The sequence below is a fragment of the Castor canadensis genome, chromosome 15, assembly GCF_047511655.1.
Source record: "Castor canadensis chromosome 15, mCasCan1.hap1v2, whole genome shotgun sequence".
In the NCBI taxonomy this organism is placed as follows: Eukaryota; Metazoa; Chordata; class Mammalia; order Rodentia; family Castoridae; genus Castor; species Castor canadensis.
This window is the reverse complement of record NC_133400.1, coordinates 60,264,500-60,287,037: the sequence shown is the minus strand read 5'-3', so window position 1 is coordinate 60,287,037 and position 22,538 is coordinate 60,264,500. Positions and strand designations below refer to the sequence as shown.

Below are 22,538 nucleotides of genomic sequence, written 5' to 3'. Positions count from 1 at the left end.
AGCCAAAAAAATCTTTCCTCCTTAAAAGCTGTCTCAGGTATTTTGCTATGGTGATAAAAAGCTGACTAACATACAACAGACGATGTCTTTTTTGTAACACATGCAAAGGTATTGAATCCTATTCATCAGTGGATGAAGGATCAGGCTCCTATTTAACAGTTTTCCTTAGAATTTAGTGTATGCGATTTAAATCTGCCTTACTTCAAGGAAAGTTAGCTATTAACTTGCCAAACATTAATGAGTAAAGAGCTTGCAAGCCAACATTCCAAGGTAGTACGAATGTATAAAAAACAAGATATAAAACAGAACCCCACTTACCCTAAACCAGTGACTCACGATTATTTTTCTACTTCAGTGTACCAGAAGATATATGTGCCAGCTGGCGACAATAGCTGTACCAAGCCACAAGAGAAGAGCAGCATACAACTTACAAAGATTTCTGTTATTTGCCTTCTTGTGGTGCATCTTTCTCTCCAACGTATTTCCCAACCCCACGGCCCACGCCAGTCCCAGTTGACAATCACACTCCTTACAATAATTGAGACAAAATACTGAATTTATTCAGTTGATCTGACCACTTACATTGGACACATGTATTTGGGTTTCATTTATATAATGTAAAAACATACTTTAAGTAGGAGTACTCACATACTTTAAAATGTTAAAAATATATATAAGATTCATAAAAGCATTTGATATAAAACATACACAGTATGCTATTTTTAATAAACAAATGCTTTAAAGAAAATAGTCATATGAATTATAAAAGCATCACCAAGAATTTATAAGTTTCCATTTTCTTAAAGGTCGCATCTCTCATCCTTTGGGATGTACAGAAATTATGTGGTTTACACAGTTTTATCCACATTCAAAACATCATGTTTTAAATGTTTTAAGCATAGCATGTACAGTACAATGTTTCCATAGGAACATAACACAAACTCTCACTAGTGGCCTGCTGTCACATGGCTCCTAATTGATCAGCCATTTTTAAGACACTAGTTAAGCTTATTGCTACAATATTCAATTTATTCTATTTATCCAAAATACAATGAATTCAATTTATAATCTTAATAATGGCTCAAAGAGTTATACACAATATACACCAATATATACAAAATAACTGTTCTGAGTTAAATGAAGATCCCATACTTAAATAAGAGCCAAGAATAGTAATGTTAGGCTAAGATCCTCGTGATTAGTAATTTTTAAATTTCAAGCAAAGTGCACAGTGAATGGTATTAGTTACCAGAAACGATCCTTCTATGAATCTCCACTTTCTCTTTTGAGTCCCACCACCTGAGAAATGAGAACCTTGAGGCCTGGCGTACACCAGAGTAGCTTTACGATCAAACACACAGGGGCCACCTGGAGTCACATTCATGTCATGGGAGCCCTCACTGACCCCTAATAAAGAGTATGATTCAATGTCCAGAGCCACTGTGTGGCCTGCAGAACCAGCAGCAGGAGTTAAGTGCTGTCTTAGTTTGGAGCAAACAATGCCACTCATTAGCCATATTCCAGTGTTGGTGGACCCCGAACAAGATTGAAATAGCCAGCCAGGGCTCCAAGGTCTATGTAGAGAGAACGCTGTCTCTTGAGCACCTCAGACTCCTCAGTGCTTCCTGTGCATGAAGAATCTGAAAGGGGAAACATCGAAACAATAAAATAAATGATGAGAATGTGTCAAAGACAGATCCTTCAGCAAAGAAATCATTCTCTGGGAAATAACCAACCCTACAGTGTCCCAGCTTTGGTGTCATCAGAATACCTCTGATCTTTAGTGTCTGGCCTCTGAACACACTAAGGGCTAGCTTATGGAATATGACGTAGACAGTCAATGAAGATAAGAAATTAGCTAGAATTCCTGGCATATTTTCCAACAGTCCAGATGGTTTTATCTAAAAACTTTAAAAAAACAGACAAGTACAAAGGAATGCAGACAAGCAAGTGTTCCAGGCTTGACATTTGGGTTTGGATCTTCATGGATTAAGAATGCCACCAATTAACAAAAATGGAGCCCCTTCTCCATTCATAGCCAGTGTTCCTGGAATGTATACTGCCTTTCCTAGATGGGACTGAGTCATACTTGGCAAGGAGGTTTTCAACAGAAGAAGATGACGTGCAAGTTGACTCCAAGCTTAGTATCTCACCTGTGCAGAGAACTGCCCCAAGTTTCTAACCACGGCCTGGAGGAGCCATAATTGGACCAAACAGAATGCAGCATTTTCCAACAACAAAGCTGTCATGCTCGACTTGTTTTTAAAGCCAAATGAAATTCTCCGTTGCAAAAAGCAACTCAGAGGCAACTGCCAATGACTGTGTTACCTGTATTTGTATCAAAAACCTCTTCTGATTTGGTGGCAAATGAGCCAATTTTTAAAGATGCTTTCACTAATGTTGTAATTGTTTCTCATACAATGCATGGCACTCCAGAAGTCATTCTTTTTGTTATTGTTTTGTTTTTGAAACAGGGTTGGCCTGGCTGGTCTTGAACACCTAGGCTCAAGCGTTCCTGTTGCCTCAGCCGCCTGAGTAGCTGGGACTAGAGGTGTGTGCCGTGGTGCCTGACTGCTATTTCTTTTTCTCCTGAACTACATCAGAGGTTTGATGTAGATGGAAGGAGGGGTCAGGGGCATTGTCTATAGCAGGGTGTCCTACCAGCAATGTTCTCAGGAAGCTCCAGCTCCTTCCTGCTCAGCAGTCTCTTCCGCTCCAAGAGGGCTGAGTCCAGACTCTGACAGCGAGGCTGATCCTCTCTGGGGGGGTTCAGGGCTTCGTGTTTTAGGAGGTCTGCTGCTCTCGGGCGGTGATTAGGGTTCCTCTCTAGGGCAGTTTCTATCAGCTCTCTCATGCCTGGACTGCAGTCATCAGCAATGTCCTCTAATGGAGGTGCTTGCTTGTGGATCTACCCATAACACAGCACTTTTAGCATCAATGGTAAAGACAGAAACCCTCGATAGGAAAAGCAAACTTTCCAGAGTTCAAAAGCACATTGCTTCCTACCACATGACGTGCAGCAAATACAGTTCAGACTCTGAAACAAGCGTCCCTTTTTATCTCCCAGCAAGCTAAACCATCTTTTGGTTTAATGCTGCAAAAGGTACATAAGCAATGACAGCTTCCTATTAGTGGCCAGAGGCCACCATGCAGTTGTGGGGAAATGTCTGCTCCTAAGTCTTTCACAGTAACATGGGAGACACACGTTATGTTCCACTACATGCCAGGCTGGCAGGAGAGCAATCATTTGGTACCTTCTTTTAAAAAGAAAGTGTTCAAAGAACACTTACTTGGCTGACAGATTTTTAGCATTCTGATGATACTAAATGGTATTTTATTATTATACATAAAGTATAATGGAATAGTATATAATTTATATCCAATGCACATCTGACGTTTGCTTAGTGGGGTCTCGCTAAAACAGCCATGTTTTCTTTGCAAGAATGGAGCTTCTGTCTACAGGGGAAGAACTTGCAGCCACTTCTCATGGGTCACTATTCCACCATCCCCCAACTCAGGTGTGGAAGGTAGAGGAGGGACAGCAGCCCCTCTATCCCAGCAGGCAGAACTCAGCAGGCAGACCCTCACTTACTATGTACAGGTAGGAGGGGTAGGCTGAGCGGGGGTAGCGCTTCACCCAAGGTGGGGTGCCTGTCTGCATGTGGATAAGCGTGGCCCCCAGGCTGTAGATGTCTGCTTTTGTGGAATGGCCCCTGCACAAGATCACCTCTGGGCTCATGTAAATCTGAAAAAGACACGGAAACACCATTTGTCTCAGTTTGCATTTCCCTGAACCCATTCTGGAAACTGGCTCTTTTGCCTCTCATATTTAATTCATGCTTCATCCCTTTGGAGAGGATGTCATTGCTATGGAGAACACCGCAGACATTCTCTACAGCCAGGACACTTCAGATGAAGGTTCTCTGCAGTCCAACAAAGAACGCTCTCTGCACAGACTGAACACATGGCTGATCTGGCAGCAAAGAGCCTGGGGCCAAGAACCCACTAGAGTTCTGCAAACACTGATCATGGATAGTTCATCTGTCTGTTAAAACACCAATTCCTTTTATATTTGAATGACACCACAAACATACTTCTTCATCTGTTTGTGATTTAACCGACAAACTTCTATCTGCAGTGCTAAAAAGGTGGCAGAATCCTATAGGGTATGAACACCAAATGCTCAGAATGAAAGAATTTAAAAAATAAAATGTATGAGCAGAGAGTGGTGATTAAGTGGTACAGCATCTGTCTGGCAAGCACAAAGCTCTGAGTTCAAATCCCGGTTCCACACACAAAAAAAACAAACAACAGCAGAAAAATAAGAAACACTTGAAAATCCCAAATCTGAAATGCTTTAAAATCTGAAGCTTTTTCAGCAAGATGCCACAAGTGGAAATTTCCACATCTGACCTCATGTGACAAATCACAGTAAAAATGCAAGTAACACTAAAAGAATTGTAGAAAATGACCTTCAGGCTATGTGTACGTACTGCATAGAAACATAAATGAATTTTGTGTTTGGACTTGGGTTTCCTCCTGCAAGATATCTCATTGTATATGTGTGAATATCCCAAAATCTGAAAAAAAAAAAATCCAAAATCTGAAGCACTTCTGACCCAAACATTTCAGATAAAGGATACTCAACATGAATTCAGCTTTCAAAAGTTTTTAAGCTGTCATGTGAATATGGGGAAAGGGTTTGGTGTTCCCGGAATACATTTCTGAGTAAATAACTAAAGAGCTAGCGTTCAAAAACTGGGGAAATTGCCCAGTTTCCCCATCCTCAGCCTGCTCGACTCCTTCCTAAAACTCACTTCCGGGCAGGCTTCCTTTGGCTCTCAGCATACAAGCTAAACTGAGCTCCTTGTTCACAAACTTTCCCTGTAGCCAAGACACAGTTTTTGGATTCTGAAAGACTTTCTGAATAAATATAATCACACAGTTAAGAAAAATAAATGTAGGACTTTGTACCTATGGTCAATAACAATGTGTCTTACACTTAACATTTTGCTAAGAGGGTAGATCTGATGTTTAGTGTCCTTACTGCAATCAAGTAAAAGAAAAAAAAAGAAAGAAAGAAAACTGGAGTGGAAATTGCTGACAATAAGAGATACCTATCTCCTCCTCCCCATCCCCATATGGAGCAAGAACTGAGCAAACTGTAAACCGTTGGTCTGATGGGCCATATCTGTGCAGATTCTAGCTGACTGCACACTAGGCTGCCTTTGGGGGAGGTGGCATCCGGTCCAGCCTGGTAACCTGGGTGCAGGCCGTCAAGCAGACAGTTCCTCAAGCTATCCATGAGTCAGAAGAGCCAGGCCAGTGAGCCCTCAGGCATGGAGAGCAAGTGCTAGCTGCCTTGAAGGCACAGACCAGAGCCAATGGGACCCTCACCCTCTCCGAGAGTTCTGCATCTCAGAGTGTCTGTGCCTGTGCACATGTGTGCGTGTGATATTATATGTACACTCACAGAAGGTAAGTTTCTGTAAGACTCAGAAGAAAGTAAGAACTTTTTAAAAAGACCACCCTATGGAAGTAATCCTAATTTGTTATTTACATACACTATTTAGTCTTTCTCCCCACGATGTAACTAAAGAACAATAAATATCTGTCAGATTAACGCTGGATATGTATTACATGGTTACAATACATTGCTCTGAGTATGAACAGTGAGAAAGAAAGGGAGGAGGGAGAAAGACCCACAGGTGATTAGTGTTTGGTGAGCTATATTGAAGAGATCAGAAATGGGGTTGTAATGGAAAGCCGATCCATATAGCTAACAAGATCATTTTATCTCATTTGTTCTTTTATTATGAGGAGAAAAGGAAGCGGGTTGGAAGGCTTCTTTGGGACTTCACAAGCATTATCTCACTTCTCCTTATCCAGCTTCAGTTTCTAAGTACTGTACAGATAGTAAATGCAGGTTGATTACTAGGAAGCAGTAGAGCATCTTCCTAGTAAGCACAGAGCACTGAGTTCAAACCTCAGTACTACCAAAAAGCAAAGACCTTTTAACTATAAACACTAAAGTCAGTGTTGCCCTTCATACAAAGCAACTTACAGTAGCTCAAAATTCTTGCTGTACTATTGAGGAGTGAAATATGTTATTATTACACATCTAAGCATCCCGGTAGAGAATCCCAGAAAAGACATGCCTTTCTCCAGCATTGCAAAATATTCTATTTGACCACACTGCCGGGAAGCAGAAGTTATTTTCCATCTCTGATACCATAAATAGTTGGTTTCTCAAACTGGCTCTTGGGTGGAATGTCACATATCTGAAGTCCTGACTAAGGCCAAAATATGCTGAAACATTTTTCCAAAGAAAACATGCCATAAGCATGAAGTCTGATGAGGTTTTGTGTTTTGGTGAAGTACTTTTATGATCTGGAGACAAAACATTCATTAAAAAAAAAGTCTATAGTTTTCTCTTCTGAATATTATTCTGTTCACAGACAGCTATCAAGAGACCTCTCTCAAGTAAGTTCCAAGGACGTCAAGAAATTCACCAAAGCAGAGGTTTCTTCTGCTGCCCAGGAAGTCTTTGGTTTGAGAGAGTTAAGAAAAGTCTTCTAGAATTTTAGAGTTAAAAGAAGACCTTTATTTTTTCACTGCAATTCAGTTCAAGGAGGGTTGTCATCTGGCTGAACACCAAGACTGACCTGGTGACTTTGAGGCACAAATGACAGCCAAGAACCCCTCACCACATGAGGTGAGCACCTCCAGGGAAGAGGAGGGCGGCAGCTTAGCTTGGGAGGCTGTAGTGGAGCCTCAGGCTGCTGGAGAGTAGCCAGAGGGGCGGCTCTCCCTTCCCAGCCACATCCGGAACGCCCCTGTTGATCTCTTTCTAAAAGAGGTCTTGGGGGATGGGGAGGTGGGTCAGTTGAGGGGAGGCTTATCAATGTGCTCTGAATTGTACTGAGGTAGGGCTACTGCACAAGAGAGGGACCACAGGAAGCCATCGTGCACTGCATACCTCAAAAAGCTACAGGAAAGGGTTTTGAATGTTTTCACCAAAAAAAAGGTGATACGGGCTGGGAGAAGGCAGATAGGTTTAACCTGCTGCACAATAGGTATTCATACTGTATGGAAACATCATGGAGTACCCCATTCATGTGTACAATTTTTGTGTTTTTATGTATTAGTTTAAAAAATTCATTTAAGCCAAAAAGAAACAATAAGATGATGTGTTAGAATAGCTTTCTAAAAATTTAATTAATTAAAATAAAATAAGTCCTCCCAAAGAGTGAGAATGGCTGAAGTCCCACCACTAGCAGGCTCACTGGGGCCCACAACAGCCCATCACCTGCAGATGCTCAGTAAATATTCCTTAAATAAATCAAATGCAAACGTCCTAGTGTGAGTGTTCAATCAAACATATTACTGACGGCCCACCCGCGCCTGTCCAACAACCTCATTTAGATTCAAGAAAGGCTTTCTTTCTTCACAGATGAGTTAAATATTATCACTGTTTCATAGCTTCAAATAAGATGAATTTGTGCTCACAACTTCAGTTTTATTATCGGATCCCTAAGATGAAAGCTAGGTCTGGATGGTAAGTCCTCAATAAATATCAATGACCAAGAGAATGAAGACTATAATTGAACCAAAACTTAGTGGTGTCAGTTATACTAGTAGTGTGTGTTACCGGTATATTGGCTCTGTCACAGTTACACAGCAGTTAAATCTTAGGTTTATTTGGAAAGAACAGAGTTCAAATCCAAATTCTGTCAGTAGCAAGTAACTTCAGATGTTTCATTTTAATCTCTTCAAGCTTATTTCCTTATTGTCAAATAGGAGGAATAATAATAGTATCTGCTACAAAAATAGCATTTACCAATCATAGAGTTCTTGTGAGGATTAAATAATATAATTCATTGGAAGTGCTAAAATTATTATTATAAAGCTAAGTATAATTCCATAATTGCTTTGAAAGCCCAACCGTGGGCTTTCAAAGTTCAAATAAATATCCCTCGTTTGAAATGTTTGGGACCCAGAAGTATTTCAGAATTAGGAGATTTTAGTATTTTGGAATATCTGCATAGACGCTGCTGGCAGTCTATTTTGACTTTACATTGTTTGGAAGTGCTATGAATGTATGTTCATATATATGTACACATGTCCTACAAAGCATATACACGTGCAGTTTGTGTATGCATGTTTTTAATGCAATATCATATAGCATATTGTAAATGTCATCATGTGTGATAAATGACAGAGCAAAAAGAAGTTAAAATTAAAGTGTTAAATGCTACTTGGCACACAGTGCTCATTAAACGTGTTCTAAAAACAATAGTGATTTAGTACAATGCCTTTCATTCCCTTCTTAGGCCTTTCCTATGGTAATTCTAGAATGTGTCCTTTCATTCTTAATAACATACTAACAATCTTCACAGGAATATAATCACCTCTGTTCCTCGGAGGTCCTTAGGAAAATAGATATCTTCAGTCATTTGAACACTTAGGCCAAAATCCACCAAAACAGCTTTTGTTGACATGAAAACAATGTTACTGGCTGTAATGAGAAATGTTTAGCATAAAATTATTTATAGACCTGTATACAAAATGAAAGCTTCATCTAAAACAATGAGTCTCAAACTGGAATAGACTGGATTGTTTCCTAATAAGACAGGCTTGCAATGTTCAAAAGAGGAGCACAGATATTGGTATGTGGTTAAATCACTTTAAATCTATCAAGAATCTAGCCAATGTGAACACAGATGATGGTAGCTATTAATAAAGCTCAAAAGCTTGAGTTTCAAACCTTAAGATATAAGCCTACTACTACCAAGCTACTTTTCTAAGACAAAAAGCAAAAGTTGTACTAGTCCAATCTAGCACTAGGTATTAAAGATTTAGAGTGGGTCTCTCTGGCCTGTTGCCTCACCATTGGATCTCAAGTCTAGAAAACAGTAAGAAAGGGCTTGTTTAATGATTATTGTCAAAGTGGTGTTCAAAATTTAAAAGTTCCCTAACTATGCATGTGCTAGCAAATTACTTTTTTTTTTTTGGTGCTGGAGATGGAACCCAGGGCCTCATGCACGCTAAGCACTTGCTTTACCATTGAGTCACACTCTCAGCTTTAAATGACTATTTTAAAAGTCTTGATAGGCGGTGTACCTAACTGATGTGTGGCTATACTCTTTGCACTTACTGTTAGCTAACCATCCTTTCTTCTGAAAGCTGAAGCAGCCTAGCTTGATCCTAAGACCTGTCTCAGGAGCACAGAGAGGAAGGTGACAGTGTTCCAAGGGAACTGTCTTGTCTTCCATTTGCCTACTATATAGGGAGTCTCTTTTAGCCAAAATGGTATACAGCTTAAGCTACTTACGTTTAATATCGTGGTGAATCACTCTCTTGGAGTGTAGAAAATCAAGTCCCTTGAGAACGTGCTTTGTCACCCAAATAATTTCAAATTCTCTCATAGGGCCACAACTCTCCAACTTCTCCAGGACAGACCCTCCCTCACCCGCTTCCATAAAGAGATGGACAGTGTCACCCCACAGGACAGCTCCATATAACTCAGCAATGTTCTCGTGCCGGAAGCAAGCCTGGATTTCCACATCAGATGGCTTAAATTGATCTACAGGGATCTAGAAGACAAAAATACCCGCAAAATTCTAAACAACCTCATAAGTGAAAATACATAGAATACAGGTCAAACCAGAAGTCAAATAGGTAACTTAAAGATACTTTTGACTTGTATGAAATGGTACTGCCATGGTAAAATGGTCTTCTCAGATCTGCATCAGCATTAATTATGTCATAGGGGTGAAATTCAAAACAAGAACATAAACAACAAAATGGTGAAGTGCTATTTTCATTTGTAAGGATCCAATCAAGGTTTCAAAATTGCAAATGAATCAAAAGTGAGAGAATTTCTGATCTCTTACACACATCATCTTTATGACACCTAGATTTTAGGCTGTATTGTTTCAATATTTCAACTTGTGAGATAACAAGAAGGCTTTGGTCCCTTAATCACACTCTAGTAATGCATTTAAAATAAGCACTGAACCATCTATCCATCCCATGGAAAAATTAGATAGTTATTAATAAGAAAGAAATATCTTTTTCAAGAGAAACTTGGAAATGTCTTTAAAATACAGCAGTGGGTTAAAAGAAAATGAGTCCTACCTATAGCCTTCCACATAGCTGAGATTATAGTCTGTCTAGGCACATATGTTATAGACTTTCCAAAGTGCCAGTAGTTTGGCAGCCATAGGTTTTTTTTTTTTCCTCTTTTTGGGAATGGAACTCAGGCTCAGGGTCTCACACTTGCTAGGTAAGCACTCTACCACTTGGGCCACTCCACCAGCCCATCAGTTATTAGTAAGGAGAGACGAGGTCTTTTCAGTCATTGTATATTGAAATTCAGCTCTTTAAACCTGCAGTCTTGAAAAGCCTTGGGCTCTCCCAGTTTCTGCTTCTTAGCCTGACCCCCTCCCCAGGGGACAGGATGAAACAGTTGTACACAGATTTGCTCTTCCAATGCAGGAGAGTTCGCTTCCACTCCCCTCCAAGAGCAATGATGGTAGTCAAGTCAATGCAATCCTTTAATTAGATTAAAATCAAGTAAGCAGCTAAGAAGAGATTTGGAAACTGACTGGCTCCAGGGAGCAAGCAAATCCAGACACACCAATGCTTTGAGGCAGGGCCCCTTAGATAAGATCCAGTGTAAGGAGTAGGACCTTGGGTTGACACAAATAAACCAAGGCCAGAATGTCAGACCTGCAGTGTGAATATACATACCAGTTTACAGGCCATTCTTTTCTTAGTCTTTATGTCTTGTGCTAAGTACACTTTTCCAAAGGCCCCACGAGGAATGAAATCAGAGCCAATGTTCCTGTAAGTCAGCTTCCAAGGGATAAGGAGAACATCAGAGTCTATTTGGTAGCGTCCATTCTGAGGAGTGATCACCTATGAGAAAATAAATGCAGAAGGTGAGAATTTCAGCAAAGTTGTCCTTTCCTAAGACCCACCAATAGAAGCATTCTCACACCACACTTAAATTAATTGCCATTCATTGTAAATGTATAATCCTGATGCTTTACAGAGACTATATTTAGAACTTGAGCAAGACAGAAGACAGAGAAAGCATGTAACAGACATGGGTCCCTGGTCAGATCTGGTCCTATTTTCAAATACTCATGAGTAATTAATTACCAAGTAGAACTTGAAAAAGTATTTATCTAAGGAATATAATTACCATGACCCAAAGACTGAAAATAAAGATTGCAACTGCGCCTGTAGGTTGACTTGTTTCTAATAAAATGTGCTAACCTGTTTGTCTGCATAGCTATTACTCACACATGATGCACACAGAGAGCGTGGAAATTAACTGAGGATCACAGAGAACTGTGCAAAACAATGCGTGGGACCAGAGCAATGAGTTTACAATGCTACACAAATAAAGTCAGTGCAGAATTATTTGTCTTCGGCTTAGTCATTCAGTGTTTACTATGCGCCTAACACATGCCCAGCACTGGATTTGGTGCTAAGGAGGCAGCCACGAGCAAGAGACAGATGGTACGTGACCTCTGAGGCTTCATGGGCAAGAAAACACTTAGAATCATAGCTTTTAAAACTAGCCAACTAAGGGCTAGGGGTACAGCTCAGTGGTAGAACACTTGCCTAGTATGCACAAGGCCCTGGGTTTGATCCCCAGTACTGAAAAAGCAAAAAATAAAAAACAAACAACTAATTGACTCAAAGAAAAAATAAGTAAACAAAAACAAAACGAGTCAACTTAAAATTTTTGAGATGTATCCTGATAACATCATGGGATACAGGATGTGTGCATTTGTCAAAGCTCACCCAAGTAGACATCTGAGATCTGCGTATTTTACAGTATAGAAAGTATATCTCAACTTCTAAAGAGAAAAAAATGAAAAGGGAAAATAATCACAATTAAAATTAAAACAAATTAACATGGTAAGCCATAGGAAGTAGGACCTGGAACACGAGCCATAAAAAAAAATGTCTAAAGTATTCTTTTAAGGGATAAATAGTCTCCAAAAATATCAGTTTTCCTTAAATGTAATGAGCAATATTATGGCTTCAGATGATGAATTCAGGAATTATAAAAGTATGAAAGAGCATTAAGTTATGTGAAGGAGGGAAGACACTGAAGGGGAAGGTGGAAAACCCCAAATCCATCCCATGGGAGAAGAATGAGCACCTGAATTCTACTGCAGATGCCTGGGATTTCTCACTCTCCATTACAGGCATAGTCCTAATAACCGGAAGGGTTATTCAATCAGCCTCCAATACTGCTAATTTTAGCTACACATCCCATAACCACATGCTTGCTATTAGTCAGGGCATGAGACAGAGAATAACCCTAATACTTAGAAATGCAAAGTCACTATGTTTAAAAGTTCTATGTTTACCAAGTGCTTCTGCTGTGTGGGACCCTGTGCAGGACTCTAGAGGGGACAGGCGGGAGTATAGTTTGTAATATGACCTCCTCTCTGAAGGTTCACCTCTGGTCACTGGAGGCCTCATCTTGCAGCACGCCGAGGACTGGGTAAATGCAGTCCCATCCACATTTAGACAGAAGAATGCTCACAGCACACAGGAATGCTTGCAGGCTACCCCCTTCTTACTGTTAAATACTGACAGATCCAATTTCAATCCACCCTCGAGTTAACCATGTTAACCTGGGTTAACAAGGGTTTAACTTGTCTCCACAGAAGTTTTACTTTTATCCAAACTAAACTTATAACCCAATTTCATCCTTTTCTTATGTCCAAGAGGATACTGAGTGCTAAGTATGCACCCAGGCTCTGTGCTCAGTACTTCACTACATTTTCTCATCAAAGTCTATAACCATCCTCCCAGGTAAGGACTGATTTTATCTGCACTTCATAGATGAGGAAACTGACTTCACAAGGTTAAGGAACTTGCTAGTCAGCATCAGAGATAGGATTCAAACTCAGGTCTGCAAAACCCCAAAGCCACAACTCCTAGTCTTTACACAAAAGACTTTTGTGCTCCAGAAGACTGTAATTAAAGCTGAGCTATCATGCAAACCCAGTTGTCAAAAACCTGCCTTCCCCCTAATCTACGGACCTGCCTGGGGACCCTCTTCTGAATGCACCCTGCTTTTTCTTTGATGATAGGCCCTGAACTTACCTGGTGAGGTGTGATTCCTGACCACTGTGCAGCTCTGCAGACTTCTTGGTTCTTTCCTTAGCCCCAGACCGTCCCTATTTGGATTTGCAATGGGTTTGGTTTTTTTAAATCTAATTCTTTCTAGGGGCCCCACCTCGCAATCTCACAGTACTCTGTGCTGTTTATCTCTGCCAATTTGTCCACTTATCAAAGTCATCTTCAAGTGCAGACACTGCAACGCATGCCTTCTGCTTCCCCATCCAGATGTCTACTTTTATACTAAAACAACTCTGGGCTGAGAGGCAGCACTTGAGAAAAACGTTCAGGTGTTTTAATAAGAATAAGTCCTGGGAGTGCCTCTGTGATATGGCTACCATGAAGCAGATGTGACCTTGAGCTACAGTCACAAAGGCAGATTTTCTAGAACAAAGATCTCACTAGCTCTGCCTACTTTGCTGGTCACACAACAAATGGAACCCATGTTCAAATTCTGATGGCACAGTCTTGAGTTCAAACAGCACTGCTGGATGACAAGGAGAGTTAATACTATAATGAGTCAGAAGTAGCAGACATAGCTAGAAATGATTGTGCAGAGAGAGAGATCCAGGGAGCATCCAAGTTTTAAAATATTGGAGGGACTGCATAAGAAAGGGAGTAACAACTGTATACAACTGCCACAATGGCTGGCATTCATTGGACACTACGTGTACGCAGATCACACGTAGTATTTGAACCAAACAACTTTATACAGTAAATGCTATGAGGTTACCCATTTTACTGGTGGGCAAACTGAGGCATGGAGGGATAAAATAACTACTCCAAAGCCACATAGCCAATCCATAGTTCTGAGGCAAACTACATACCAGGGACTTTAATTCAGAGTCCACAGCCTTCAGCACCACTCACTGTATATACCATTTTTTTTCAGCCAAAAAGCAGGACTAAGTATAGGGCGAGGGAAGAAGTCAAGCGGTCCATTTTAGTTTCACATAAGGAAGAATTTTCTTAGTCAGAATTTGACAACTACGACATCGAATGGCCCAGTATGTGCTGAGGTCCTCATCACAGTAGATTTTGAAGCACAGACACAAATGCTGTAGCCATTGTTAGAGATGACGATGTGGGGTGACTCAAACTACAGAGGGCTGAACTCACGTACCTTTAAGGGTTTTTTCCAACCCTGAGAAGCCCTGACCGCACGACTAAGTTCCAAGAAACATCACTCAGCATCTCACACAGGTTTCTATGAATCCCTTGGAGCCCGTCAGCTCCATAAATAGCCACCAAAGAATTGAGTGTGTGAAACGCATCTTGGATTATTCAACCCTAGCTCAGGTTATGAAGTGGTTATTTATAAATAATAACACTCTGACACAGAGCAACTCCTAGATTTAGTCTCTCAAAGTTCCTTCCCCCGGCCATGCTGGATGGTGGGTAACAAACATTAACAAACATTATATTTAAGAAAACAGCACGTACACGCATGCGCACGCGCACACCCGCGCGCACGCACGCACACACAGAGTGCCATTCAACATGCCTACGCTTCGGGAAGTTTTTACAATCCCTGGTTCTCCACCCTGGCTAATTAATTCTGGTACTGTGGTTGTTAGCTGCCTGAACACACCAAGTCTCTATGCCTCCAGGCCTTTGCACATGCTGTTCCCTGCATCAGAAACACTCTCCACTTCATCTGGCTGACTCCAGCTGGGTGCTTCAGACTTGGCTTAGGTGCCAATTCTTCCTGGAAGCCCATGTCCCTGCTGATATTTCCCTTACCCCCTCCCTACACTCGTGGCTGTGTGAGGCGTCCTGCCCAAGCATTCCCAGAACAGTCAGGGTGTAGTCGTATCAGGATTGAGCACACTGTGTTACAATCACTTGTTCACTTGTCTCCTGCACCACGCAACGAGCTCCCTACACCACAGACTATTCCAAAGTCTCTCTATCTGGCACCTGGAAGAGCACCTGATACATAGAGATATCCCAACTCTGTCACCAACTGAATGGTGAATATTTGAAAGAAGGTACTAGGTACATTTTATGGATGGATTTTTGCCTTGGAACCAATCTAGGTAGTAGGTTATTTTCTAATGCAGAGAGAAAAAGAATAGCAAATAAAGCCCAAGAGTTGAAAAGCTTTGAAAAGGCAGTAGGAAGAGGAGAGAAAGGTCACGACCACAGGATGGATCTGTAGAGAACACCATGCTAGGAGGACAGGAGCTAAAACCAAGCTCCACCCCTAGCACCACCACATCTCGGATTGGCTATGATCAGAGATGACAAAGTCCGATGCACACACCATTATTTATGAAGCAAAGAGCTGTCATACAGGGCCACCAGTAGCAGGGATGTAGTTGGTATTTAATGCCAGTGACAACCACAGACCCCATCATCACTGACCACAGACCTACAATCCTGATTGTAAGGTCCTCCTCTTATTCTATTCTGTGTTTCAATCTTCTTGCTTCATATTTTATATGCTTGGTATACTTTATATACTTGGTTCATATACTTAATATTTTATATACTTGATATATAATATATATATCATATATGTATTTATAAAATATATATCTACATCCTTTTTTTTTTTTTGCATGTGCAAAAAGAGAGCTCTACCTCTTGCACCATGTCCCTGGTCCTTTTGCTTTTTTAGTTTTTCAGATAGGGTCTCACACTAACTTTGCCAAGGTTGGCTTTAAACCACAATCTTCCTACCTCAACCTCCTGAGTAGCTGGGATTACAGGCATGTCCCACCACTCCCAACCCCTAGTCATTTTAAAATAAAAATATTTTTAAAGTTTTCATAATATGTCTTTATAACATGCCTTACTCTTAAGTTTTCTTTCTCATAGACATTGTTAATTTGTAGAGCATGGGCTTGTTGGCAGTGAATGATATTTCATTTACCCTGTGCTGATAAAATGTTCATTTCTTTTTAATGGCTTAGTTTCTTCCCATTTTATATTAGCTTTTCTAGCCTCTCCTAAAAAATCTGCTGGAGTCCATTTCTTTGTACTCTTTAAAATTTTCCTGAGTTCTCTTGTGGACAAGGCCCATCTTTCATCAGTCTAATAGGCCAAGGTGCTGGCCAAATACACCCAAGTCTCTATATACTTATAAGCAAGAACAATTTGTTTATTCTGAATGTTTTCATTTAACACACATGTAAAAATGACAGAAATACTTATGAATTTATCATTGTACACATGCATATTACCGTGAACCAGAGCCCTCTGGCTATACGTGGAGACTAAACTCAGAGTCTTGTACACGCTAAGCCTGCACTCCACCACTGAGCTACACCTCCAGCCCTACCCAGCTATACCTCAGCTAAGAAAATCAGGTACAGCTCCTAGTTTAAATGATTACTTCCCATTTATAAAAGGAACTGATATTCTGAAAGCAAAGTACTTAGTCAACTATTAAATGCAGTTTGGTATAACCAGATCAAAGGAAGTCACACAACCATACAAAACGTAATCTCACTCTATACTGAGCCGAACACAGCCATTCACTACCTAGATGACCTAAATTACTGTGTTGTTTTTGTTAAATGAATGTGGAACACAAAAAAACAAAACCATTAAGGACTCTGCCCAGACGCTCCTTATTTAGCGTGGACTCCCCCAGCATGGGCCATTCTGCAATTTATACACACCAAAGGCCAGAAAGTCACTTTCCTCAATAAGTACTTCTTGCAAGTCACCACCTACTCCTTTGCAAACTGTTCTTTTTACAAAATTAGATCACCTTTAGCCACCACCCACACTCACCTCTGACATACTGAGGGCCTGCCAGAATGCCAGGCACACCTAAGCACACCACCTGATTGACTATTCTGACAACAAAGTGTTGTCACAATGCTTTGAATTACCTGCATACTTAGAGTGATTAACTAAATACATCACTTGTTATTCATTTGCCAAGTAAAGAGAGCGAACTCCTGGATAGCTATTTAATACCTACAAACTACATTTCTGCAAGAAATAAATATAGCCAATATTAGTGTTATAACATTTCAAGATGTCACACAAGAGGAGGAGCCAATAATTCAGTCTTCAAAAATATCAGTAGAGTACTCCTCTCTCAGCTGAAGAATAACATTAAGCCTTTCTCTTCTGTATAAATATGAATGAGCTTTGTAATGAATTATTAGTAAAACACATTCTTAAGTGCTGGAGCTATAGATCAGTGTAGAGTGCTTGCCTACCATGTGCAAGACCCTGTATTTGATCCTGAGCACAGAAAAAAAAATACATTCTTAATTACCTGTTTATAGAATTACTACTAAATTATGGTCAAGAATCTTTAAAGGAATTTCTTATGAAGACTTTTTTTTGCATTTTTAACATGAAGATGATTCTTACCAGAAATTCCATTTTTAAAAATCATACACCTGGCAGCCACTCTAAACCAAGTTCAAATGCCATTCTGCATTAATAAAGGTGAACAGACAACACTCAATGGATGGGGGAAAAAAAACATACCATATTTAATAAAATCCCAGATTCTTGTGGTCGGTGTCCATAAATATGCTTTGCAGTGTTGGATATATGGTTTGCAAAAGCAAGCAAATCCTCCACGGTCCCATATCTGACAGATGACAACCAAGGCACCTCTTGGCCACTAAGCAGCAGAGACTCAGAACGCTCCTCATTTTGATTACTGTCAGGACACAAGGTCATTAGGCTAGGTTCGTACACTGCCGGCTCTTCACTCGCGTAGAGATTTTCCATGATGTCTATTACATCCGACACGTTTAGATGTTTAATTAGTAAATCAATTTCTTCTTTATTATCACTTCCAGTGCTCATGTACTCCATCACTGTGGTGCTTTCTGGAGAGTCTACAAGAGAACACACAAAAACTTAGTTTACTCTGTTGGTGTTTGCACCAGAGACCAAAGGGAAATGGACATGAAATGCGCTGGGAATAAGCTTCCCTATGCCTTTGTTTATAAAATGACAGCTCTCTGTTAGCAGCATGTGTGAATTTAAGTGGGCAGACAGTGCCCAGTTGAAAGGGACCTTAGATCATCTTTAGCCCAGCTCAGTTTGCAGGGGGAAACCTGAGAGGCTGCGAGCTTGCTCACTGTGGCATCAGCTGGAGCTACTGAAAACAAACTTTCACTAAACACAAACACCATACAGACAGCGGCTCACCGATCTTTGAAGACCTGAGGCTCCCTGCTCCATACAGCTTTTAACTTTGGGGTGTCCCCCAAAGTAGCATCCAATGCAAGAATCACGGTGGCTTTTGTGCCTCTGGTGACTTTAAAGAAAAAACAGTACTTGACTAAATTCAGGAACTAACTCAGCAAATAAAATTTAGGCCCCTAGGGCCCTAAGCATTCAAAATGGATTTTAATCTAAGCAAATTTGATGTGAGGTTAAGTTTCAGGAACATTCTGATGCAAATGAGTTAAAGAGCTCCTTGGAAGGTGGGGGAGGGGACTGGAATCTATGAGAAAGGAGATTCTTTTACCAATGATTCAGCAGTCCCCTCATGAGACCAGAATTTTTTTAATAGTACAAAGCAAATCTCTCCAGGGTCCAAGAAAGCTAACAGGATGTCTACCTCAATGAACCTCTAGAAGTTGTGGTAGTAGACAGAGGCCAGAAAAGCCAAATCTGTTATAAACAAGACCTGGGTTAAAATAAGTTGATTGCATTGGCCAAAATTTACATTTCAGTTTTTCTGCACATTCAGGTGCCACACTCAGAAACTACAGCTGAGAAGGAGAAGGTAAAGCGAGGGTAAAAAGTGACTTTGTTCCTCCCGATCTTCAAACAACTCAACCCCATTCCAAATGAGAACAGATAAGCAGATCTAAGAGATCTAAGACAATTTCAAAGCATGTATGTCTCACATAACTACAGAGCTCCCTCAACCTCAAGAAAGCACAGCCTGTCTCTGAAAGATATTTCAGGTTCTTAAAAGCACAAGCTAGGCTGAGCATGTAGGTTGGTGCTGGAGCCCCGGTCCCACCCCCAGCACCACCAAAGGAAACCAAAAAGCACCAAAATGAACACACATAACACTGTCCAGACCATGCACCTAGATCAGATCACCTTAGTGCAAAGCTCTAGGAAATGCCCCTGGGAACCACCTGCCTCTGAGTGCATTCCACTTGACAAAAGAACCACCCAATTCAGTGTTATCATTAATGTATTTGAGGGTCATTGATGTATAAACTGTGCCCTAGGCAAGCACTCTAGCATCCATTCCGCAATCTAATAGTCCTCTAGACTGCTTTTGGTTACATCTCAGCACAATCTACCCTCTCCCCGCCACACTCCCTCCTCCGCCTGCATGCTACTGGACAAATACCTTCCCCTCTCTGAACCTCAATTTCTACCGTGTGCAAAATTGAGGTAATAAGAACATCTACCTTCTCTGAGGTGATTGAGAGGATTAAATGAGTTCAAGTGTACAAGCGTGCTCAGCTAGTGTTTGCTGAGTGGTGAATAAATGATCATTCATGACTGTTTTATGTGCATGAAGGAGAAGTACTGAGTCAGAGACCTGGCTTTGCAGATCCTGCATTAGCCAACATTCGTATCTGCAAGTGGGATGTGGCTACTTTTTCCCCAGACTTTTTTACTGTAAGATTCCAAAGATTGTGTCTAAGCATCTAAACTAAGAGGAAAAAGGAGGAGGAGGAGAACGGAAACCTATGAATTGCTTTGATGGTTACTAACAGCAAACTTAGTTCAAAGATCATGGTGACAGCTCCTTTGCAGACATCTTGTACATCTTTGAGGGAGACTGTGATTCAAGTTATTGGCACCTGTACAGTTAAGGGGGAACTTCTTAGGTTAATGGATCAACACTTGAGTTTGGGTTCACAGAGCTATTTAGTTGCAGTTTCTGCTTCTAGAAAAACAGAAGTTAAAACAAAAAACAAGTCTACTTGAAGGTCCCACTGACTGAAGAGTCTCCGGGACCCACTTATCTAATGGATGACTTGATCAGAAAATAAAGTTCCCAGTGTTAACATGACTCAAGAAAGAAAGAGGGAAAAGGTTTATGCAGTTCAAATTCACTCAGCTGATCTACAGTGGAAGATCAGTTTTGGTTTTTAAATCCTACAGAAAGTCTCAAACATTCACCAAGCACTTATTGTAAAACCTACGAGGTCAGACACACACACACACACACACACACACACAATGGCTAGTTGAGAGGGAATAACATCAGGAGAGAAAGACAGGGAATAGAAGAGTGTTTGACCCTGAGTCTTAGCAACACCAGGCTTCCATCAAGCAAATCTGTGCTATTCACCAAGCCTGATGACCTGTCAGTCTGCTAGTCAGCTTGCTAAATACTCCTGCAAAAAGCCTCAGTACTTTCCTGCCTTCATTAAGCAGACAAAATGCTTAATGAATTTGCATGGTGAAGTTATTCTAATTTAACAGTAAAGACTTTTATATAATATCATTGTCCCTGGACACAGTTTACAATAAAATCCTCACAAAATTCCTACTTCCTAACAGAAGATTGTGCTAATTTTAGAAACAGAAAGAGGTGCAAATACAGTCAAAACTAGTTTGAAACTGAATTTCAAAATAATAATCCAAAATAAACTGCTTATTTCATAAAGCAGTAATGAAATTAAGAGGAAATACTATTCCTAAATATTAATGTAATACTCTTGGCTTCTTCCATGCACATAAAGGAAACTTGAGTGGGTCCTGGCAAGTGTGAATGAAAACAACCAATAGTACAGGCACCAGTTTCTGCCTAACAAAGGGTGAGTATATCTTGAATTCCCACTCAAAAGATTTTTTTTCTGCCAAAATAGTACATTGCCCCGTAGGGTGCATCTCTATGATATTTTTGTTCTCAAAAAGCCCCAGAAAGATGCATTTCAGCCCTGTAGAGTCAAAGTTACTCTGCTTCATAACTTCTAGATACCTAAACTATCCTATTTTCCTTTAGGACAAAGTCCTAAAGAGCCATCTGTCAGAACATAGTGCATACAAATCTCAACCTATCCAGAAAGTTGGGGAAGTCGGCTGGAATTGGATTACATGCAGCAAATAAGACTCAGGCCACAGGTATGTCAAGAACGAATTTAGCATTTCTCTCACTGTTTTTTTTTTTTTTTAAACCAAGAGTAGCTTTTTCTTCTGGACCAAACTTTTGTCTTTCAACTTCCCCCCACCCCTCCCTTCCACCAGATCCTTAAAGCCAAGGGAGCCTAAAGGGCTTGCATGTTATCAAAACACTCATCATTTGGGTGGGTGGCAGCCGGGTCCTCCAGCCTCTGCGGTGCACTCACCAGGTCTCTGCAGAAAAGAGTGCAGCAGTCCAGGCGGCGTCCCCCGCCGCAGGAGGAGCGGTGACCGCGGGTTCCCGCTCCCCCTCGCTCTGCCGAGACTGGCAGTGCTGGGTAGCTGGGGATCCGGGAAGAAGGAGGAAGAGGGAGGAGTCTCACCTCGTGAGACCCTTGCGCAAGGTGCTTTCCAGCTGTGCCTGACTGCAGCAGGCGACCAGAGCCAAGAGCCAAGGCATAGCTGCGCCGGCTGCCGTCCCATCCCCACCTCCACGCCTGCGAGTTCTCTCCTTTGCAGGGGGCACCTTTATTTCTAAGTGGGAACTTCTGGAGTACCTAGGAGTGGTGCTATCCGAACGTTGCCCGGAGTCCCCAAACTCTAGGTTACCTGTGGCCTCTGCGCGCTGCCGTCGGCCCAGCGCTCCAGCCGCGTCCCTCCCGATGGCTCGGTGTGCAGCTGGTGGCGGATCTTCGGGAGCCAGGCACACCGCCGCACCGAAGTCCAGCGGCCGGAGCTGGAGCCAGGGCGACTGGCCCCCAGGCGTGGCGCGTCGTCCGGACCTGAGCGGACAAGTGCGCTGCAGGCCACCCGCGCGCCCAGGCCGTCCTCGCCGGCCCCTGACTCACGGCGTCTGAGCCGGCCCAGGGGCGGCGCAGCGGACGCCAGCCGCCACCTCCCCGCCTTTTCCATTTCCCCTTTCTCTCCGTAAACAGAAAGAGACCGCTCGCTTGCAGGGGAAGCCTGAGCCCCTACGCTGGGAAATTCCGTTCCCCCCACCTTTGGTGTCCTGGGGGCGCGGGGCGGAGCTGAAGGAGGAGCAAGGGAGGAGCCGATCGGTGCTAGGGGCGGAGCGCCGGAATGGGGGAGGGGGAAAGGGACGCCCGACACCCAGTGAAGCGCTGGGACATCGAAGAGTTTTCTCCCGGACCTACAAGCAGAGGGCGTCCTAATGGCGGGTTTGGGAAGGGCGACCAGTGCCTTTTCCCAGTCCCGGAGGACGATCGTGAATCCTAGTGTGCTTGCGTCCTCGGGCCTGCCCTGGTGCCCCAGGCTCGGGCGGGGAGGACACGCTCCCGTGCGCTCCTAGCCCTGTGGGACCTGGCTGAAGTGCAGGGGACGCGGGGTGGGGGGTG

General features: G+C 41.9%; 1 protein-coding gene across 4 annotated transcripts; it reads right to left on the bottom strand.

Annotated features, from left to right (window-relative positions):
• Positions 1-538: 538 nt before the first annotated feature.
• On the bottom strand, positions 539-21,924 carry Map3k8 (mitogen-activated protein kinase kinase kinase 8). 4 transcript variants are annotated; one of them, XM_020178696.2, is made up of 8 exons: positions 21,793-21,924; positions 17,614-17,972; positions 10,756-10,923; positions 9,335-9,596; positions 8,412-8,518; positions 3,593-3,745; positions 2,662-2,908; positions 539-1,640 (listed from the first exon to the last, which is right to left on the bottom strand). In XM_020178696.2, exons 2-8 carry the CDS (start codon positions 17,947-17,949, stop codon positions 1,510-1,512), a joined length of 1,404 nt encoding a protein of 467 aa, XP_020034285.1. In that variant the 5' UTR covers positions 17,950-17,972; positions 21,793-21,924; the 3' UTR covers positions 539-1,509. The 4 variants fall into 4 exon arrangements, with proteins under 4 accessions (XP_020034285.1, XP_020034284.1, XP_073912409.1 ...); XM_020178695.2 differs by lacking the exon at positions 21,793-21,924 and adding an exon at positions 21,411-21,766; XM_074056308.1 differs by lacking the exon at positions 21,793-21,924 and adding an exon at positions 18,289-21,343.
• Positions 21,925-22,538: the final 614 nt, after the last annotated feature.

Bases quoted from the DNA above. Each gene is read 5' to 3' on its own strand.
- Map3k8 (XM_020178695.2), bottom strand. From the start codon at position 21,666: ATGGGACGGCAGCCGGCGCAGCTATGCCTTGGCTCTTGGCTCTGGTCG. The intron at 10,924-17,613 runs GTATGTTTTTTT...ATTTTCTCATAG, and splicing joins CTGGGATTTTATTAAATATG to GTGATCACTCCTCAGAATGG. The intron at 8,519-9,334 runs GTAAGTAGCTTA...TTCTCATTACAG, and splicing joins GATTCACCACGATATTAAAC to CCAGTAACATTGTTTTCATG.